This window comes from Myotis davidii, unplaced genomic scaffold, assembly GCF_000327345.1.
Source record: "Myotis davidii unplaced genomic scaffold, ASM32734v1 scaffold392, whole genome shotgun sequence".
Lineage (NCBI taxonomy): Eukaryota > Metazoa > Chordata > Mammalia > Chiroptera > Vespertilionidae > Myotis > Myotis davidii.
The window spans coordinates 655,685-658,795 of NW_006284244.1; the positions used below are offsets into that span (position 1 = coordinate 655,685).

Below are 3,111 nucleotides of genomic sequence, written 5' to 3' on the forward strand. Positions count from 1 at the left end.
TGGGCTAGACAAACATTTTAAATTAATGAATTTAATACGCAGCCATTGATAGAAAAAAACTATCGTAAGCCTATATCCTGTTCTTTTCTAGTTACTTTGTGAACTTTTCAATTTCTTGCTCCTTTCCAACTTTCTCCAAAGCATGGAGGTTGTAGTGATAATACTTTCAGGAACAGTGGTTTATAATTATCAATTTATGAGAACATAGCTTTTTACATCAGGCAAATGCATCATTTTTGTCTCAGTTGCCTCAATGGCCACTGAAAACTGTCTGAACTGGCAACATTGAAGAACTTGCAAACTGGGTATGGCCTATCCAGTTTTGTTAGAGAGTATACAGATCAGGAGGAGAAATAGTTACTAATATTAAATATACTTAGAACCTAGCTAGATACACTCATTATCATTTCTCATTAAGCAGTTTTCCAATTGTTCTATTCTTCCTTAGGCATTTATTTTATATGTTTCCTTAATTATTTGAAAGTATAAGTTCAGTAGTAATATTATTAGTGGGAAGAATTAAACTTCTTTTTCTAGGGTTAAATATCACCTGAGCTTTGAACCTTGCCCCTTGTAATCACTAGCTCTTTAAAAAAAATTTTATTGCAGATACATCAGACCTTGTCCTTGTTTCTCAATCGGTGGCCTGAAGGAGCTGATGTAAGAAGTGTCGTCTGCTCTATTTCATGTGCTGTGACACTAAAACACTATAAAAAAATTTTACATGATGCCCAAGACTATGAAAACCTAAACATCTGCACAGAAAATCATAACACACAGGTGGGATTCTTTCAAAATTAATTTAATTATTCAATGTTATTTTTTTTTAAAAAAAATCTTTATTGTTGAAAGTATTACACATGTCCATTTCCCCCCTCCATTGACCTCTTCTAGCCCACCCCACACCCTTCCCCAGGCCTTCACCACCCTATTGTCTGTGTCCATAGGTTATGCATATATATGCATACAAGTTCTTTGGTTGATCTGTTCCCACACCCTATTCCACCCTTCCATCTGAGATGTGGCAATGCTTTGAGTAGTAGCTATAGGAATAAACAGAAAATATGTGTTTGTCATGTGTTTGTTGAATAAACAGTGATAAATATATAGATCACATTCTTTTTATGATGGCACACCGGGCTCTTTACAGACAAGTTAGGATAATTTTCTTTTTCTGAAATGAGCGTGTCACCTCTTTCTTCCCTGACAAAAGGACAAATATCGATTTCATTCTTGTTCTCAGCTGATCATCACTGCAGCTGAAAATGTCATAGACTAGTTTCAAGGCATAGGTGGTGACATCCCACAGGAATTTAGCGTCTGTTGAATCTGGATAACTAACCATCTACCCTAGTGTGCAGAACCCATGTTTTCTGTTAAGAATACCAACAAGTATGCTGTACACATGAAGCTAATCCTATAAAATAAAAGGCTAATATGCAAATCAACCAAAAGGTGGAGTGACTGGTCACTGTGATATGCACTGACCACCAGGGGGCAGACACTCAGCTGCGCCCTGGTGGTCAGTGCGCTCCCACAGGGGGAGCGTTGCTAAGCCAGAAGCCAGGCTCTTGGCTGGGGAGCACAGTGGTGGTGGCGGGAGCCTCTCCTGCCTCTGTGGCAATGCTAAGGATGTCCAACTGCTGGCTTATGTGGGCCTAAGCCAGTAATGGCGAACTTATGACACTCGTGTCGGAGGTGACACGCAAACTCATTTTTTTGGTTGATTTTTCTTTGTTAAATGGCATTTAAATATATAAAATAAATATCAAAAATTTAAGTCTTTGTTTTACTGTGGTTGCAAATATCAAAAAATTTCTATATGTGACTCAGCACCAGAGTTAAGTTAGGGTTTTTCAAAATGCTGACACACTGAGCTCAAAAGGTTCGTCATCACTGGCCTAAGCTGATGGTCAGTCATCCCCCGAGGGCTCCCAAACTGCAAGAGGGCACAGGCCAGGCTGAGAACAACCCCCTCGAGTTCATCAATGTCATGCACCAGGCCTCTATTATAAAATAACATTGAATGTTAACTGCAATTGAAAAATAAAAAAAGAATAACAATAATAATAGTGATGTCAATTAATAATAGAAGCTAACTTTTACTAAATCTTTATTATGTGCCAATGCCAAGTACCTTACATACAGTATCATTAAATCATTACAGCCATTCTACTTAATAAATGAATAAGAATCAAACAGCTAATTATTGGCAAAGCTAGGCTACAAACCAAAGTTTATTTGTTTGTTTGTTTGTTTCCTGCTAGACTACACTGCCTTAGTACACATAGGAACAGGTGTGACAGTAAGACGCTTTATGGCACTCCTTGTATTTCTACTTTGAGGTTGTAAACACGTACTAGCCATGCCTCCATGCAGGTGATCATCCTCCACCATGTTAAAAAATGGAAGTATTAGATGCTCTAAATACTGGACCTCTGTTTATTTGGAAAAGTCTTCAGTTCTAAGCAAAATAATTACTTACGCTGTTTAGAAAAAAATTATACGCTTGTTAAAAATTTTCTTAAAACAAAATAATTGAATAGGAGTACATCTATCATGTAGGGACATTATGAGTAAGATGCTTTAAAATGCTGTTCTCGCATGCCTGAATGTTTACATTGCCTGTGTTTGATATTTTTAAATTCATGTTTTTTAGGACTTGAAGAAACCCCTAACACTAAAGGAAGCAGCAGATCTTTGCAGAATGCACTGTCTTAGTGTGATTTTCCTTCAACGTTTACCCCTGTTTCAAAGAGCCAAGAGTAGAATTATTACTTATACTTGGGACAGGACACTTGTACCATTTCTAAAGATGGTATGTGAACTACATGGGATATCATAAATATTGTAAATTCAATAAGGCACACATTAGAAGGCAGAATAATCTGATTTTTTCTAATATTGCTTTTATTTCTGCACACATCTAAAAATTACTGCCACCAAACAATGCTTGTTTCTAGGAAAAATAGTTCTGTCATATATAAAAGTACTCAATGAGAATAAGTACTGCAACTCCATATAAAATGCTCCATACTTTGAAGAATTCCAAATACTTAACTAGTATACAGTTTCTTTGAAGAAATAACCATCTCTACTATATATATATAT

General features: G+C 36.4%; 1 protein-coding gene across 1 annotated transcript in view; it reads left to right on the top strand.

The window, feature by feature from the left end:
- LOC102768284 (probable ATP-dependent RNA helicase DDX60) overlaps positions 1-3,111 on the top strand; it is a 112,273-nt gene that overhangs the window by 18,132 nt on the left and 91,030 nt on the right. The window contains exons 7-8 of the mRNA XM_015568480.1: positions 610-780; positions 2,660-2,818. Of these exons, the coding sequence (XP_015423966.1) occupies positions 610-780; positions 2,660-2,818 (330 nt within the window). The remainder of the gene's footprint in view (positions 1-609; positions 781-2,659; positions 2,819-3,111) is intronic.